We start from the raw sequence: 16778 nt of genomic DNA on the forward strand, positions 1-16778 counted from the left end.
TTGTACTACATTAATCTGTGTTATTTATTTGAGAGATTAATCATGTAGACTATGTCCAAATGGAAGAGTAAATGTTCGCTTTGACGTGTCCCATTTAAACAGCTGATTTGCTCATTACAGGTTTTTTTTGGTATACAACTGAAATCTAGCTGATTTTTGAATATTGTAATAATAATAATAATAATAATAAAAACCCAAATGTTTCTATATTGCATTTAATAGGGACTTCCCTTAATTTCCCCACTAAGATTTCTATTTATGGTTCCAAAACGCAGCTAAATTTGTCTCATTCATCCATCATCATTTGATTGTTACATATAGCCTAGTATGTTCATTTATATTGTTTATTTACAGTAGTTATGCCAAACTCCTCTACAATGATCGACTCATGTTTCGTCTGGAATAAAAATCTTTAAAGAGCATGCAATTTCTAGTTCATGTTTGATATTAAGCGTTTATGGACTTATTTCATTTATATACGATATTCCCCTTTCAAAATGTTCATTTTTAGCGGTGAGAAAACGTAATCTGTCAACAACATTGACAGCCACTTCTGTCACTCATAAACGTTACTAGGCAACCAGCAAGGGATGTGGGAACGCCTACTAGCGACAAATCTCCGGGATCTGACGACGTGATGCAGCTACAAAAATCGGGATCATTTTTCAGTTTCAAACATTTACATCGTGGTTAACAAACGGACAGGGAAGATGGTTAACGCTTTTGTTTTGTTCTGTTTGAGCTTGTGTCGTCTGGTTGGTAAGTTATGAATGTGTTTTTATGACTTAACTTCATTTATTCTTGTTAGCATGTTATTTTACTGCTTTCGAAAATTAATCATGTTTTTATTATAGTAAAACCATGTTTTTTTGGTGTAGGCTACTGATTGCCCTTTGTATAATCTCAAAAATATCATAGTTAATATGTTTTTTGTTTTGTTTTTTATGGTTTTATTTGTGGTTACCATGGAATAACCATGCTTTTTTCGTAAAGGAAGTTTTGTCAGATAGCCTATATGTTTAATTTTGGAATTCAACTAGAAACATACCAAAACAAAGTTTATCTTGTAAAACACTGAAAATGGACAAATTCGAAATAAATTGATGGACATTTTAGTGAATTTCTCTGAGATGATACATGTCACATGTCACAGCCTGGGTGTCCTGTAAAGAGCACATTCAGGGCTTTTCAGAGATACCACATGTTTGGAGGTTTCACCATGAAAACAACTTCTCCTTAAAATGCTTGACATTAATTTAGTGATCAAATGTAGGAAAAATGATAATATATTGTAATTATAATTTAAATCGGACTAATTTTCAAAGTGTATTTCATACACCAACATCTCAGGAAAACGTTATGGGGTTTCAAATCAAAAAATGACTTTCTGTTACAGAACAAGGCATTGATTTCATACGTGTCCACAGTAGAGGACATCAAGACTTAAATCATGTTTATCAGGCATTTTGGGAGACACAACAAGTGGAAATAAATTATACATCAATATTTCTATGAAATATTAGATATTATATTTAAAATGTTGCCAATTATTATTCCAATTATTACACTTCTTTTTTTAATAAATGTTGCTCCAAGAACACATTAATGTGAAAATAAGATACTGTGTATAGATGCATTGCATTGAATGGGAATATTCAATTATGGCCATTTTACCCACCTATTGCTTAAAGTAAAATGGTGTATCAATTAATTCCGTTATATCTTTCATAACATAGTTGAGAATCATCTTTATACAAATTTTGGGTTAAAAGAAATCCTGAAACCTCAAAATTTATTGGTGATTGAAAAAAAAAATCCTATTGTTTTTGCCTATACATATAACTTCATGTCATTTTATTTTTTAAACAACTTAGTCCTGTTTAGTCACTACAAAGGACATAGCATAACATATGAATAAAATATTTTTCAAAAATATAAAAACAATTTTCACCATTTGTTTCTTATGCTCTAAACAATGTGATGACATGAACAAAAAAAAACGAATTTCAAAAACCTTTTTTTTCTGGGTCTCAGGAGGATATTATTAACATGTTTTCAAAAGGCATTTAGCTAATTTAAGGTGGTTTATAACATTTAATTTCCTCAGTATGAAAACTAAATTAGTCCATGAACTATCAGTGAACTGAATTAGATTGAATCAGCTGAGTGAGTGTTTTATGTTTCACTTCTGTTAGCACGCAAAAACGAGTGCTGAAGAAATATCACGTGCCATTCAAAAAGAAGAATTGATTGTGTCCATTAATGAGGAACAAATAATTTCAGAACCACAAAAACAGCTTGACCTGTGTTGACCTGCAGTTCTGCAGTCTTGCAAATACTCTTCAAAAGCACAGACCTTGTGTAAATTATATTTATTGTACTTAGTGATGTATTTTAGACTGGGGCCAGAGCCCAGGGGCCCTGGAATATGGGCTTTGTTGTCCTTTGTGTGCCTCAGAGCATCATTATGTGTCTATATTTTATTAAAGTTGTCGATAAAATGTTTTCCTCAATTATACTGAACAGCCTAATTGTGTAATTTTATGTATTTGTAATGTAGTTATTGTTAAATCTTTGTTGATATCATCAACAGACCTTTAGTATGTGACAAAATATATATATATTTTTTTTTTTCCAGATGTGACAGATGCAGTGAAGTCAGTGTCAGTGATGGAGGGAGATTCTGTCACTCTAAACTCTGATGTTACTGAAACACAGAAATATTTGACGATACAGTGGACGTTTGGAAGAACAAGAATAGCTGAATTTAGCAGACTCACTCAAACCAACACAACCTATAATAGAGACACACTGAAACTGGATCAAACTGGATCTCTGACCATCACAAACATCAGAACCACAGACTCTGGACTTTATCAACTAACACTTAGCGGCGATGAGACCAAATACTTGAGTTTCAGTGTTACTGTCAATGGTGAGTTTACCATTATGGCTTAATTTACACTAACCTTCATTTGAATTATAAATTTGTCATTGCATAATTCTTAAATGTTACTTCTCTATTATTTTCAATATTCTTAACATCCACATTTTATGATATTGGCTGAATAAAAGTGTGTGTGTGATGAGACTAACGTCACAGTATCATCTGTCATTAACAGAATCTCCACGAAGTACTTCATCACCGGAAAGATCGCCAAGCTCAAATTATGTGACGTCCAGCTTTGTGATGAACAAATCAACAGTCAATCAAATGGAAAATAACAACAATACTGAACTCCATAAGCCAAGTTCAGGTACTATACATCACTGATGATTAGCTTTTATTTACAAAGCAGAACTCTGTTAGATGTGTTCAGGTAAATCAGTGTGATATTAGGTTTTCACTCTGGAATCCACTGTTAGTTCATAGTGGCCTGATTGAAGTCAAAACCCAACACATTTTAATTGGCGTAGTATATATTATTCATATTTCTGCTGTTGATTGGCCTATAATCGACTGCATAAACCAATTAAAACTTGCCTTTATGCATTTGGAAGATGCTTTTACCCAAAGTGAATTTACATTGCATTCAAGGTTTTCGTTTAAACAGCTCATGTATTCCCTGGGATTTACGGTTAATGGATTTTGGGGGTTTGAAGCATTTGCTTGCTTTCTTTTTCGGAGTTTATAAGAATGGAGAACAGACAACAGACAAGCGTTAGGGAAGTGTTGCTTGTATTGCAAAACAAATTTGCACACATTGTCAACCTACTGGATATTGGAACTCCTAATAATAACCAACAAAACTGTCACCTGTAATTCGGTTTAAAAGAGACTTAATTCACGATTCTGATTCTGTGTTTTTATGTTTTTCAGATCACATCCACTGTTGTAGTTTTACTGAAGCTGTGATTCGATTGGCTCTCTCTTTTCTGCTGGCCGTGGCTACCGTTGCTGTGCTGCTTTATGACATCAGATCTACGAGAAGACAGCTGATCAGACTAGGAGAGACTAAACGTTACCACCAGGCTGATGAGGAATCAGACCATCATTATGAATTGTGCAGAACATTAAGTAATAATGTTGAGAATTAAAGCAAACCACACATCAATGCGTTGCACATTTCCTATTCCTTTCACAGCTATTTATTAACAGATTTGAATTTTTTTTTTCACATTTTTGGTGACTTTATTTAATAAAGATTTGTTTTTACAATACTGTGGAGCTTGTTTTTTGTTATATCTGTTCTACTGTATTTTTATAATGTCATAAAATGATAGAGCACTGATCATATTTTACAACTGCTAAATGATTCAAAAAGCAGTTGTGTGGATATGTGATTCACTGATTTCACGTGATTTACTTGAAGGTAAGTTTGCGAGTGGAAGTGAAACTTGCTGTGGTCTCAGTTGTTTACATCTTTACAGAAGGGCATTCGTGGGCTGCAAATTCGAAAGCAAAGAGCGAGCACACACTCGAAAGCTAAATGCATCCCGCCTGCAACCCTAACACAATTTCTGAAGATTTTCCCCCTAGAGAGACTGTCTGTGTTTATACATCATGACACGGCGTCTTGTTCTCTTCTCAGTGAACAGGAGTTACATACGTAATCTTAATACTTTTTGCTACCACACTCCTTTACACTACTAATCCTACCATGCTTATTGGATAATAGTCGCTCCCAATGGTTGACTGATCTAGTATTTCCCTTCCGTTTGACATTTTACAGCTATTATTGCTGAAACTATTGTTAAATCTATACAGCTTCATTAGATCACTTATACCTTGTTCCACTCCTATCGTTTAAGCATACTAAAGAAATTTTCCTTCATATGTTCTTCCAGTTCAGTGCCATTTTTATCTGTTTGAGCTTCCCCATGTTATTATGTGCATTGAAATCCTCATGCCATATCACCATACCTTCTTCTTTACTCTAAGTTTAGTTTGACTGAAATGCTACGGAAAAAGAGGCAGAAAGGCTTCCAGCAATTTTCAACATAAAACTTAACAATTCAGAAACATAATTGCTATTTTATAAATGCTGAATTGGAAAAACAGCGCTTTTTGTGATTATCACTAATATTTCAGATCAAACACCACACAGAAAATGAATAATTGTTGGATATCAGAGTTATTTCTATCAGGGGTTATTATGCAAAATTACATGCCATGAAAAATGACTTCTTAACAATAAACCTAGACATTCTTTTACATTCTCTTATCTTAAAGTCAACACGGCACACTACAAAATACATAAAACAGTAACAGTGTGTAAAAACATTTTATTTGCCCCCTCAATATCATATGTGAAAAGATTTGAATAAATACAATGATTCAAAAGACAAACCTTTATAATATATATTTTTTTTTTTTTTTTTTTTTTTTTTTTTTTCTGTTATGTGTTATTCTTCGAAGAACCTTTAACATCCATAGAACCTTTCTATTCCAAAAAAAGATTTTAAGATTTTACATTAAAAGGATTTTTACACCAATAGAAAACACGAAATCTTCCCTCGGCCCTCCGTCTACAAGAAGTAAATGGCTTGTGGGATAGGTGTCTGTACAAGTATCTCAGTTTAACACATCTCTGTCTTCATTGTCAAAATATGTGCCACATCACAACCCTGGGTGGTTTCTGCCGCGACCACTTAACTCTATTTTGGTCATGAGCCACTACCGCTATTTATATTACTCAACTCCTGTAAAAGGTCTACCTTATGGATTCAGGAGGAGTCAGGTATTGTATAATATTCTCTTCTTTTATTATAATATCTCGTCTCTACTCTGACCTCTACCGTACCTCCGTAGGCATACGGACCAGGTAACAACCAAGCCTGGGTGGTGTGGGTTAGCCTTTCGATTAGTGCACCACAGCTGGATCTTCCCCCTCAGAGGACAGCTATGCCTGCTTATGCACTCCAAGGGCCACACTGTTGCGATTGGTTGGCAAACTTGACCGACTTTGTATAGTCTGTCGGGATATGTATAGAAAATTGTCTTCCTCAGACAGTCAGCTCACGATCCCACACTCTAAAAAACAACCCAAATGGGGATGATTTCAACCCAAGGGCTGGGTAAATAAAGGACAGAACACATGTTAGGTTATTTTTAATTAACTTTTAATTTATTTAATTTTTACTTCATACATCATTTACTGGTTATGGATTATCTTAAATCTTCTAAACTTTTTTTTTTTTAAATAGGCTACTCCACACAACCACTGGTTTGCATGATAATTCCTTTATTTTCGATCATATTTAACAGTGTAGCATATTTTATATAGTTTTGAATACATATTGCATACATTTAAGCTCATTTAACAAATATTAATAAATAATATAAAATGTACACAAACCTGTATTTTACCAAAGACCAAACCAATTTGACGGAATGCACTCCTCTCTCCAGAAGAGGTCACAAAAAGCATGCGATAAATAACTCAATCCCTGGTTTGTTACGTCTGCCTCAGGAACTGGGTATACCACAAAAACTACCCAAACATTGGGTTGTTATGTCAGACTCAGGAGCTGGGTAACACAAAAACAACCGAAACACTGAAAAAATATCCCAAAAAATGTTCCCAAAAGGCTCAACCCAGGATTTGGGTAGAAAAATAACCCAAGATTTTTTAGAGTGCACAAATGTGTTCTTACACTACAACAATAAACAGACTGGGACAACAACGCTACAGTATACATACACCACTCTATGCCGGCTAAGCTGAAAGTTCCATGGGCCAGAATACACATACAGTTTAAGGCGTACCCAGTCTCTGTTCAGTATATGTGACCCTGTACCACAAAACCATGGGCCATTTTTTTGAAATTGAGATTTATACATCATCTGAAAGCTGAATAAATAAGGTTTCCATTGATGTATGGATAGGATAGGACAATATTTGGCCGAGATATAACATATAACTGGAATCTGAGGGTGCAAATTATTTTAATATTGAGAAAATTGCCCATTTAAAAGAAAGTTGTCCATTTATGTTCGCAATTGTGCTGCATTCACTGACAAAAATAAATGTTTTATATATTTACGGTAGGAAATTTACAAAATGTCTTCATGGAACATGATCTTTACTTAATATCCTAATGATTTTTGGCATAAAAGAAAAATCAATAATTTTTACCCATACAATGTATTGTTGGCTATTGCCACAAATATACCCGTGCGACTTGTGACTGGTTTTGTGATTCTCTGAGACAGGGCTCCCACACCTTAGTTAACTTCAAATTTAAGAACCTTTCAAGGACTTTCCAGGTCCAATACCCTCAAATTCAAAGTGGGACACATGTTGTGTTCAACAACAAATGTTGAGGTTCCATCGTAGTAGTTGTGTGCGTGAACGTCATGGCAACGTACAGCACAAAGTTCCTCACGCGGAAAACACTTTACGTAACACGTAAATGCGCGTAACTAACGTAAATCAAACAAGCTAGTATTCATAGGCCACGAAGTGTTGGCGAAATAACACTTTCATCCGACCGGAGGGAATAATATGGAATTTTTCCCAGAAAACTTCTTGCTCAAAATAAATTCAAGCACTTTCAAGGACCTGTATCTGTGTGTGTTTATTTTCCAAAACTTTCCAGGGCCTTGAATTATTATTATTATTATTATTATTATTTTCAGATTCACAAACTTTCAAGGATTTCAAGGACCCGTGGGAACCCTGCTAAGAATGTCAGATGCCTTGTTTGATCTTCTGATGTTTTGGTTTTGTAGCTGGCTTCCGCTTGCTGCTGCTTGTACAGCTGCTCTCTCTCTCTCTCTCTCTCTCTCTCTCTCTCTCTCTCTCTCCCCCCATTTTTATAATTGCACATTAACTTCATTTGTGCACGTCACTTCTACTTGCGTTAACGTATTTCCTCCTTGTGTTAAATGTTACATTACTTGTGTCAATTGCTTTATTTGCCATGCGTCAACACATTTCTTGCTTGCATTAAGGGCATTTAGCAATACACATTTTTTTATTTCACATTCTATCAGATTTCTATCTTTCTAGACTTTTCATTCCTAACTGTCTTAATATTTAGTAGATATACACAACAATGCTCTTGTCTGCCAGAAACCGTGTTCACCCACACACATAATGCAACATACTTTATGTCATCATTACAGGATGTGGTATATGTGTGTGCACAGTATGTGTTTTTGTCACCTTATGAAAACTTCATGGCCCCAAGAGAATCTCCAAGATCTTTCCTTATAATTTAGATCTTAGTCTGATTGTTTGAAAGAGCTCACTCCATTTCTCTTGAGAAATATTGACAAGTTAATACAGTTTTTCTCAATTGCTTAGAAACAATTCTGGGAACAACTCAACATTTTCTCTAATCTTCAAACACAATTTTAAAAACTCGCACCCAACAGGAAAGAAACGGCTCACTTTTGAATCCCAATTCAAACTTTGCCCTCAGACAATACACTCAAAATGTCAAAAACAAAGACTAAATGAAAGTTTGTAAATATTTTAGAATATTTTGGAACCCTGACAAAAAAGATGCAAAACAGTACTGTAACAATTACCAGTTACAAAAGTGGATAAAACAATGGTGCTGTACGTGCTGTTTTGGACAGCCTGATCTCTGAAAGGAAGAGGAATGAGTCCATGCAGGATACATGTGTGTTATCTGAGTTCACATTGTGACACTTGAGGTAATTATATTATGTGTTTGCGTTTCCTGAATGAGAACACGGTTAAACCTGTGCAAAATAAGGACATTTTTGTGTAGAGTTTTGCAGAAAACATAGAAAAAAATTGGAACGTGTGTGAAATGTGTTAAACGTTTTGCGAAACGTGTCTTTATTTTGAGAAATGAAAGCTTTACATTTACATTTATGCATTTGGCAGACGCTTTTATCCAAAGCGACTTACATTGCATTTCAAGGTACACATTTACAGCCTTATCAGTTCTTGCTTTCCCTGGGAACCGAACCCAGTTATGTAACCCAGTTACTTTATTACTTTAGCGTATATTCTGCCAGGAAGACTCAATTGTTACGTCACTTATTACCTTCTCATCTAACCAATCGTGATCTAATACTCACAGTATAAAAGATCGGTACTTACTCATGTCTGAGTTTGCAGATACTGACTCCAACATTAGGGTGACCATATTTTAGTCTTCAGAAAAGAGGACGGGGGCGTGGTTGATGGGCGGGGGCGTGGTTTGGCAATCGTGGTTAAGGGGTGGGGGCGTGTTTGGGGGTGAATGCATCAAAAAATACTTGACAAATGCATTCGCAACCTTGCAACTTTAATAAATAAAGTAATACATCCTTTCCATTCAATGTTTGGCCCGCAACAATGGAATACTATAAAAAAAAAGTTTAGCTTTTAACATCTTTTACATGACACTATTTCTTTTATGGCCATAGGTTAAAAATCTACTACTAAAATAAAAAATCTACTACACTATTTCAGTAAAAAACAAAACAATTTCAATCCTCCTGATTTTCTCTTGTAGCCTATACTTTCTTTATGTGTGCTTCTAGGTCGCTAGCACCTTTATTTGATACTGACACGTACGTGCCAGCTTTGCAGTTCATGCATTCTGCTTTACACGGATCCTGACCGAAACGAAAACACTGGAATTTTCTCTGTAAATCATCTGTGAATTTACGTTTGGGCTTTTTTTTTTTTACGCTGTTAGCTACTTACATCTTATCTCGCACTTGACCGTAAACTAAAGCACTGTCGAGTCACGCTGTTAAAATTCTGTGAACGTTTAAGTCCGCCTACTTTGATTTGATTGGTCATTTCAAATATTCTGACATTGACGAGCAGTGACAGACCAATGAGGCTGAGATGAACACACACACACACACACACTCAAATCTGTATTCTGACGTGCTCTCTGCTTGCCGCTGCGGATTGAGGAACGCGCTGATTATAACAAGACGGGGCGAAGCCAAAGCAGGTTTCAAATGTTTTGTGTGCAAAGGCAAGCGTGTATTTTAAGTAACGTTACACGCTTAATGGCCCAATGAAAAATAATGAAAACATTTTCATCACTTTATAAAAAACAGCCAGGACAGGACGTGAAAACAGGACATGTCCTGGGAAAACAGGACGTTTGGGCACCCTATCCAACATTCACCTCCATCCTTCCCACCACTACCAAGATGGTCCCAGCCCATACCTCCCAGGGGGTCGGCTGTGCCCCTGCCTTTGTCTTCAGGCAGAAAATGCAGATTCCGTTACCCTCGGATTGCGAGCTACGCACGGGGCCTACGCAAAACAACTTTATTACTCAATATTTGCTTGCTGGGCTCCTAATAAATGTATGCTTTGCTATGTTATTTTGCCTCCTCGAGACTTTCTGGTAGAACTATTTAATTATGAAAGAGTTTCATACACGTTTCCCTGGTCATCTAAAAATGTTTTACATGTTGGTGAGTTTACCAGCTCAACAACACACATTTTTCCCTTTCGTAAAATCTGAAAAATGTTGTTGAGCTCAAATGCTGATGATGTCACAGTGATTGACATTGGTGGGTGTGGCTTATCACTCATTGATTTCTTACACTTTGTCCAACAGCGGCTTCTCTGCAGTCATTGAATCATTCAGATGTTCTCCCGTGGGACCTGAATGAAAATACAGAGAGAATTACAGAAACTAAAGAGAGAAAGAAACAATTGTGCAAGTCTTTATACTGTAAAAATGTATTTTTGTTATCACACCTGGTTTTCCTGTCATAATGACTAAAGAAAATTAATGTTGTTCAGATAACACAGCAAAGTTTCTATTGTTGAAACTAAACTTTTTGATGTGTTAACTCAAATTTTTAGTTTCAATGAACTCAAAATTTGAAGACACCCATGTTAAATCAACTTTTTTTTTTAATGAGTTTGTATGATGTTACATCTACACAATAAGAGCTCATAATTATTCTGACTCATATTCAAAATATGAAATCTTAGTCAATTATTTACAAAAAATATTGGGACTTTAATTTTCTACTTCGCATCAGAAGATGTTGTTGATGGAGGAGATTTAGAAGGGAAGATTCTGTTCCTCACAAAAAGCATTTTAAGACTTAAGGACAATTTAATTATAATACTTCTATGGTGTTTTGTCTTCTTATTGACTGGCAAACTTGGTCACTGATCATGAACTGTTCCTGTTGGGATTAACTTATAATGCTGTAATGTGACATTTCATGGAACCTTTTTTACCCTATACAGAACCTTTTGTCCAATGGAAAGAATCCATGTATGTTAAAAGTTCTGCATCATTAGAGCCAATAAAGGACCTTTTTTTTAACAGTGTATTGTGTAAATAAATATATAGTTGTTAGAATTCTACTCACCAGTGACAGTCACATTGAATCTCTTGAATGTGGTCTGTTCGCTGTTGATGATCTGTAGTTTAAAATGTCCAGAGTCTGTGTTTTTGATGTTTGTGATGGTCAGAGATCCAGTCTGATGGTCCAGCTCCAGTCTGTCTTTGAATTCCTTACCAATAGAAGTCGCTGAATCAGCTTTAACAACGAGACGGTTTTCAGCTCCAAACGTCCACAGTATCAGATCATCTGGCTGTTTCTCGGTTTTAATTTCCAGTTTGACATATTCTTGTCCCTCCTTCACTGGCACTGTCCTCACTTCATGTCAAACAGCACACAGAAATACAACAGAGAAAAATGTGACTTATTTAAGTTTGCATTTTCAATATGACTTACATTTAGATTTTTTTATTTTAACCAAGTTTGCATGTTGCAGATTTATTTTCATTTTGGTTTGTTAGATAACTTAATTAGACAAAGGCACATAGTCAACTAATGTTTAGTCAGCCTAATAAAAAAAAATCTAAAAGTAATTCAAATTTCACTGCACTTTGTCTTATATTGAGAGCATCTAATATATGCACACAGTGCAGGATCATTGATCTACTCACTTTCGACAGTAAGAATAAATCTCTTCTTGATGGTTCTTCTGGTTTTGCTACTGATTTCTAGTATATAGAGTCCAGAGTGAATAGGCATGGTGTTATTGATGGTGAGAGATCCAGTCTTATCATCTAGCTTCAGTTTGCTTCTGAATCTTTTTTCCAAACCATCATATGTCTCTTTGGTCACTTCCTGGTCAATATACTTGATTTCAGCAATGAGATCATTGTCATGTTGATACCACCACTTTATCTTATCATCCTTCTGTAGGACAGTTTCAGTCTTTAGATCGGCAGATTCTCCGTCTTTCACTGGCACTTTCTTCACTATAAAAAGAGATTATGCATTTTCACTTTGTGACAAAAGATGCATTTATACTGTATACATGCATGTGTATACATGCATATTAATAGATACATAATTAAGATACATTTGTGGGATTTTATTTAAATCAAAGAAGTGGGTATGTTTTTTGTTGAGAATCATAAAATTATTCTTTTTAAAAGCCTTAAAAAATGTTTGGAAATCAAATATGCATGCATTTATACAAAAATTGCAATTACAGAAGTAATGTTATGAAATTATTCATGAAATTATATAATTACACGTTGTGAGTCACTGTGGGAAATCTGTCATTATTTGTATTGCAAATTAATTTATTCACTCAGAATCAGGATGGTACGATAAAACAAATATTTGTGCATAAATTCAAAAAGTGTGAAGATTTTCATGCAGAAATTTTGATTTACCGATAAAATGTACTAACAAATTTAGAACCAACTGAAAACACACATATGCAAAAATCATACACTCTTTTTATTTTGCTGCATCAGCTGTACTACTCACCCACTTCTAGCTCAGAGATCTTGCGGCGATAGTAAATCACAACAGAGGATAAAACTGCAGCCACAAGCAGAGCAGCAACAACCACAATCCCTGCTATAGCACCTGGAGACAGACCCGGATCCGGAACAGCTAAAGACAGACAGTGAATGTGATCTAAAAACACTTTTCATAAAAAGTTCATAAATAGGCTTAAATGAGGTCCTTTGGTCACTACAGTGAAATGGACCTATGCGATTTTTAGTATTTGTAGTATTCACTAATATAAATAGTAGTATTTTTTAAATATTTTGAATTCGCTTTTGTTTTTATATTTGCTAATAATTTTTATTATTATTATTAATTATAAGTAATTTTGTTATGCGCTTTTGTAAGTTTTATTAGTTTTTGTATATGTACAGTAGCTATGAATTATTTTAATTTAAGATTAGTCATTTTAAGACTTAATCTTAAACTTATTTCATATACACTATTGTAAAAGTTGTAAATAAAACAAAGATTAATGGAGTACTCTTTAAGTTTTTCCAAATTTCATGTATGATTAGATGTGATACTTGCCATATTTTGTAAGTTTGTGAAATTTACTGAGTGAAATGAATATTGTTTGTACACCAATTTTGTTTTTTTCTATTTATTTTCCATTATATATACAAATATACAATTTATTTTATTTCAGCTTTATTTCAACTACGAAAACACCAACAAATCCTAATTGGTCCAAGTATCTAAGTGCTGACCAAACTAAAGTCTGTGAATACTTTGAAAGACTTGTTTTATAGACTCACCAGTGACAGAAAGAAGGAATCGCTGAGAGCTCTCACGGCCTATGATCTGTAGTTCATAAAGTCCAGAGTCTGTGGTTCTGGTGTTTGTGATGGTCAGAGATCTAGTTTGTGGATCCAGCTTCAGTCTGTCTCTGAATCTCTCATCAGCATTGTTTAGTGAGGTCTTGTTAGTTTCTACATCAATTTTAGCCAGGAGAATGCCTTCATCTCCAAACCTCCACACGATCAGATCCTCTCTCTGTACTTCAGAAACATCAGTGTTTAGAGTGACAGACTCTCCCTCCTTCACTGACACTGACTTCACTCCATCAGTTTCACCAACCACATCTGGGAAAAATCAGAGCTGGAATATTATAATACTGCTTTTACCGTTTGCAGTGTTGCATTACATAGAAAAGATACTCACGAGATACTCACCAAAAACAGTAACATTAAATATCTTTATGGTAGTCTTTTCTCTAGAGATGGAGAGTTTATATTGTCCTGAATGTCTGATTCTGGTGTTTCTGATGGTGAGAGATCCAGTGTTTTGATCCACCTGTAATCTGCCTCTGAATCTCACATTGTCTGTGAAATAAATTGAGTTCAAGTCGCCCTTTCTCGTTATTTGAGATATGACGGATTGTTTAGGTCCAAACAGCCACAGTATGGTATCATCGTTCAGTACTTCAGTAAGATTTGTGTGTAGAGTAACAGAATCTCCCTCCATCACCATCATTGTCTCATCTGTTTCTGCACCAACCACTCCTGCAGAACATAAATGATCAGTTATAGATATAGCCTAATCTGAAGACACACTATAGTAACCTCAGTTTCAAACGATTCAAACGAACACTGTCTGAGACAGATACAGCATTACTGTTCAGAATGTAAATGAAAAAATTTGAAAATTAAATAGTTTTAATTAATGTAACCATGAGTTCTTCAATGTGGCAGAAATTGTGGTCCAAAACAGTTACTTCACGTTAGCTGAAGATTACTGTAAACTTTGACATGACTGTACTGTTTTCATTAACAGCACAGATGTAAACATTGTGTAAATTATTTGCAAATCTCTTATTTCACTTCTCTCATCAACTGTCTGGAGAAAAAAAAAAAAAGCATGTTAACTTAAACAGTAATGTAGTTTAGGAAATCTCTGAAAGCTTGTTTGGGCCACAGAATAAAAAAAAAATGTAATAATTTTGTTTTATTTTAACTTAGTTATGAGTAAAAAAGTCAGAATTGCAAGTTTGTCGTAAGTTTTTCTCGATTGCTAACACACAATTCATGAATCAGATCACCATTTTCTCACAACTATATAGACAATTTCGTAAATATACACACCGGCTTGTACAAACCTCAAACTTCCAAGTCAAAATCAAATATTTCAGTCAAAAACTTATTTACTTCTGTCAAAATCAAGCTTTGGCCTCAGGTGACACAAAACCTGCAAATACACAGACTACTTCCTGCCCAATGAACACTAGTGAGATCAATTCATACCACTGTAACAAAAATACCTCTTATTGGGATTCAAGAATAATTTGGCAGCTCAGTGTCAATTACAGTATAGGCCTACAACAGAAATGAAAGATTGCAGACAGCGTTAAATGGAACAATGAGCTTTATAAAAAATATTTTCATTTCACTTCAGTAATGTGATCTTACAGTAGATGGAAGTACTTGATCTTACAAGAGAAGAAAAGTTCACAAACCAAAGAATGGTGTATGCAACAGAATACTGTAAATCACAAAATAAATAAATAAATGTGCCATCCTCTGCACCTTCAGTAATAGGAGTTTCCTGGTCTTCTGACAAAAGACTTTCTGTACCTTTCTCTAGGCAGTCATCTCTCAGTTCTGCAAAAATACAGAACACACAACACACTTGCTACAAATAAATTTGACAATCACGATTTTGAGGGTGTACATGCTACAGTTTACTGGGCACAGAATAGTGAAATGTGTTTCGTTTTGAGAAACATGTCTTTGTTTTGAGAATTTTGAGAAAAATAAATAAAAATGGTTTGGGAAATTGTGCCAAATGAATTAGTTATAGTGTGTTAGCCATCGAGAAAAACTATATAATTCTGATATAATTTCCACAATTGCAAGTTTATATTTTGAAATTCTAGTTTTAAATTTTCTTTTAATGTTCGATGGTTGAAGGGTAGAATAATGTCATCTCTTTGTACCCAGTTTTTTTTAAAGCGTATTATTTCATTAATAGATGGATGAACTGTTTGTTTACAGTTTAACGGAAGTTACATGAAAGAGGTGGATAAAACAGGCTTGAGGTACAACACACGTCACGTTTTCAAGTTTAAGGCTGAAGTGCAAACCAATGGATCTGTTGGAACAATGGACCACCATACAGGCAAAAAGTTCACTTTAAGAATTAAACATGTGGCCTTGCTGTGTTTTGCTGTAAGAACAGTGCAAACGAAAAGAAAATTGTATATAATTATATATGATATAGGCTACATATTATATCTACAGTATGATGTACTTAAGTCAGTCCGCAGAAAGTCAAATATATCTCAAAATTATCTATACACACTCTTCCAGCATGTACTGTAAGTCATAATGCAAATAAACAACAACACCTCTCCACTGCATAATCAAAAGTCTTAATACAGCCACATTCTACATTAAACCACTTGGGTTGGTACATTAAACCACGTTAAACACTTTCACTTTCAACGTTTTCTACTGAGTCCTGCTGCAGTGAACACAGGATAAAGATGAACACATAGGCTATATCACACACACAAAAAATAAATCAGCAGATGTTGACGCGACTGATTGAAGTGTGATATGAATGCGCATAACGGCAATGCATTTGCTGCACAGCTGATGTCTAAAATGAAACCAAAAAAAAACAAACAAAAAAAACACTTACCGCCCAAAAGCAACAAGGGAAGAGACAGTAGTAACATCCTCTCTATGTTTTTGTAGAGCTCTGTAGATTCTGAATGTTGCTAATATACAGGTGATCAATGGAGATTATTTAGGCTAGATATAATTCGGTTTCTCTTAATCTCCACTGCGCTCATCATACATGAGCTGCACCCAAGTGGCTACAGCTTCAAATATAGGCTACAACCACACCCTAACCCTACCCTCAACTCTATCTCTAGAGGAGGAGCTGGAAGTTATTTGATCTGCAGTGAGTATGCACCACTTGGAGAAACTGAGACCGTGTAAAAACGTGTAACAATATCCCAGCCACTTATTGACACAGCTTGTTCGACTTGAACCGGCGCTGCACAGACCGATCGGTGAATGAACTCAAAGTAGCCTACCGCGAGAGCGAACAGAGAGCA

The 16778-nt window shown here is 35.0% G+C and overlaps 2 protein-coding genes across 3 annotated transcripts; one reads left to right on the top strand and one right to left on the bottom strand.

Moving 5' to 3' along the window:
• The first annotated feature begins 641 nt into the window (after positions 1–641).
• LOC311295918 (uncharacterized protein) lies at positions 642–4161 on the top strand. Its single transcript, XM_084417485.1, has 4 exons — positions 642–759; positions 2639–2935; positions 3123–3257; positions 3821–4161. The coding sequence occupies exons 1-4, from the start codon at positions 711–713 to the stop codon at positions 4036–4038; spliced, it is 699 nt and encodes a 232-aa protein (XP_084273611.1). The 5' UTR covers positions 642–710; the 3' UTR covers positions 4039–4161.
• A 3423-nt stretch (positions 4162–7584) lies between these two features.
• Positions 7585–16726, bottom strand: LOC311295889 (uncharacterized protein). 2 transcript variants are annotated; one of them, XM_084417436.1, is made up of 8 exons: positions 16355–16726; positions 15238–15312; positions 13888–14217; positions 13471–13797; positions 12689–12817; positions 11851–12168; positions 11267–11557; positions 7585–10541 (listed from the first exon to the last, which is right to left on the bottom strand). In XM_084417436.1, the coding sequence occupies exons 1-8, from the start codon at positions 16389–16391 to the stop codon at positions 10477–10479; spliced, it is 1572 nt and encodes a 523-aa protein (XP_084273562.1). In that variant the 5' UTR covers positions 16392–16726; the 3' UTR covers positions 7585–10476. The 2 variants fall into 2 exon arrangements, with proteins under 2 accessions (XP_084273562.1, XP_084273563.1); XM_084417437.1 differs by lacking the exon at positions 15238–15312.
• Positions 16727–16778: the final 52 nt, after the last annotated feature.

Source organism: Rutilus rutilus (assembly GCF_951802725.1).
Source record: "Rutilus rutilus genome assembly, chromosome: 8".
In the NCBI taxonomy this organism is placed as follows: domain Eukaryota; kingdom Metazoa; phylum Chordata; class Actinopteri; order Cypriniformes; family Leuciscidae; genus Rutilus; species Rutilus rutilus.

What these genes read in the sequence shown, in the direction of transcription:
- LOC311295918 (XM_084417485.1), top strand. Translation starts at nt 711, where the DNA reads ATGGTTAACGCTTTTGTTTTGTTCTGTTTGAGCTTGTGTCGTCTGGTT. An exon ending in GAGCTTGTGTCGTCTGGTTG is followed by an intron (nt 760 to 2,638) that starts GTAAGTTATGAA and finishes TTTTTTTTCCAG; the next exon opens with ATGTGACAGATGCAGTGAAG. An exon ending in ACTCCATAAGCCAAGTTCAG is followed by an intron (nt 3,258 to 3,820) that starts GTACTATACATC and finishes TATGTTTTTCAG; the next exon opens with ATCACATCCACTGTTGTAGT.
- LOC311295889 (XM_084417436.1), bottom strand. Translation starts at nt 16,391, where the DNA reads ATGTTACTACTGTCTCTTCCCTTGTTGCTTTTGGGCG. An exon ending in TCCCTTGTTGCTTTTGGGCG is followed by an intron (nt 15,313 to 16,354) that starts GTAAGTGTTTTT and finishes GTATTTTTGCAG; the next exon opens with AACTGAGAGATGACTGCCTA. An exon ending in ATTTAATGTTACTGTTTTTG is followed by an intron (nt 13,798 to 13,887) that starts GTGAGTATCTCG and finishes GATTTTTCCCAG; the next exon opens with ATGTGGTTGGTGAAACTGAT.